Here is a 363-nt window from a genome sequence, read left to right as displayed (position 1 = left end):
TGCCGCCCGGCCCTGCCGCCGCCCCTGCCGGCCCCTTCTGGCCGTGCTGAGCTCAGAGAAGAAGACGCTGCAGCCGGAGATGCTCCACAGACGGTGGCAGAAGGAACGCGGTACCCATCAAGCCGGGCAAGATGCTGCTGAGAGTGGCCTCTTGGAGATCCTGGAGAGCTCCTGGAGCGAGTCCTTGGACAGGTCCCTGCTGGTGTCCTCCCTGGCGGCGGAGGTCAGCCGGCTGCTCACCCACTGCAGCGGGGAGGAGTTTGAACGCAGGTACAGGACCCTTCGGGAGCTGGCGGACAGCTGGATCGGGCCTTATGTCGCGGTGAAGCTCTAGCACCGAGTGGCCACTCCGTGTGAGCCCTC

The 363-nt window shown here is 66.4% G+C and overlaps 1 protein-coding gene across 1 annotated transcript in view; it reads left to right on the top strand.

Annotated features, from left to right (window-relative positions):
- LOC104497848 (zinc finger SWIM domain-containing protein 1-like) overlaps nt 1–334 on the top strand; it is a gene marked incomplete at its 5' end in the record, with an annotated part of 757 nt that extends 423 nt beyond the window's left edge. The window contains one exon of the mRNA XM_010141145.1: nt 1–334. Within this exon, the coding sequence (XP_010139447.1) occupies nt 1–334 (334 nt within the window).
- Between the last annotated feature and the right edge of the window lie 29 nt (nt 335–363).

The sequence above is a fragment of the Buceros rhinoceros genome, unplaced genomic scaffold (genome assembly GCF_000710305.1).
Source record: "Buceros rhinoceros silvestris isolate BGI_N320 unplaced genomic scaffold, ASM71030v1 scaffold21918, whole genome shotgun sequence".
Classification (NCBI taxonomy): domain Eukaryota; kingdom Metazoa; phylum Chordata; class Aves; order Bucerotiformes; family Bucerotidae; genus Buceros; species Buceros rhinoceros.
Note: the sequence above shows the minus strand (reverse complement) of the source record. Positions and strands in the feature narration are given on the sequence as shown.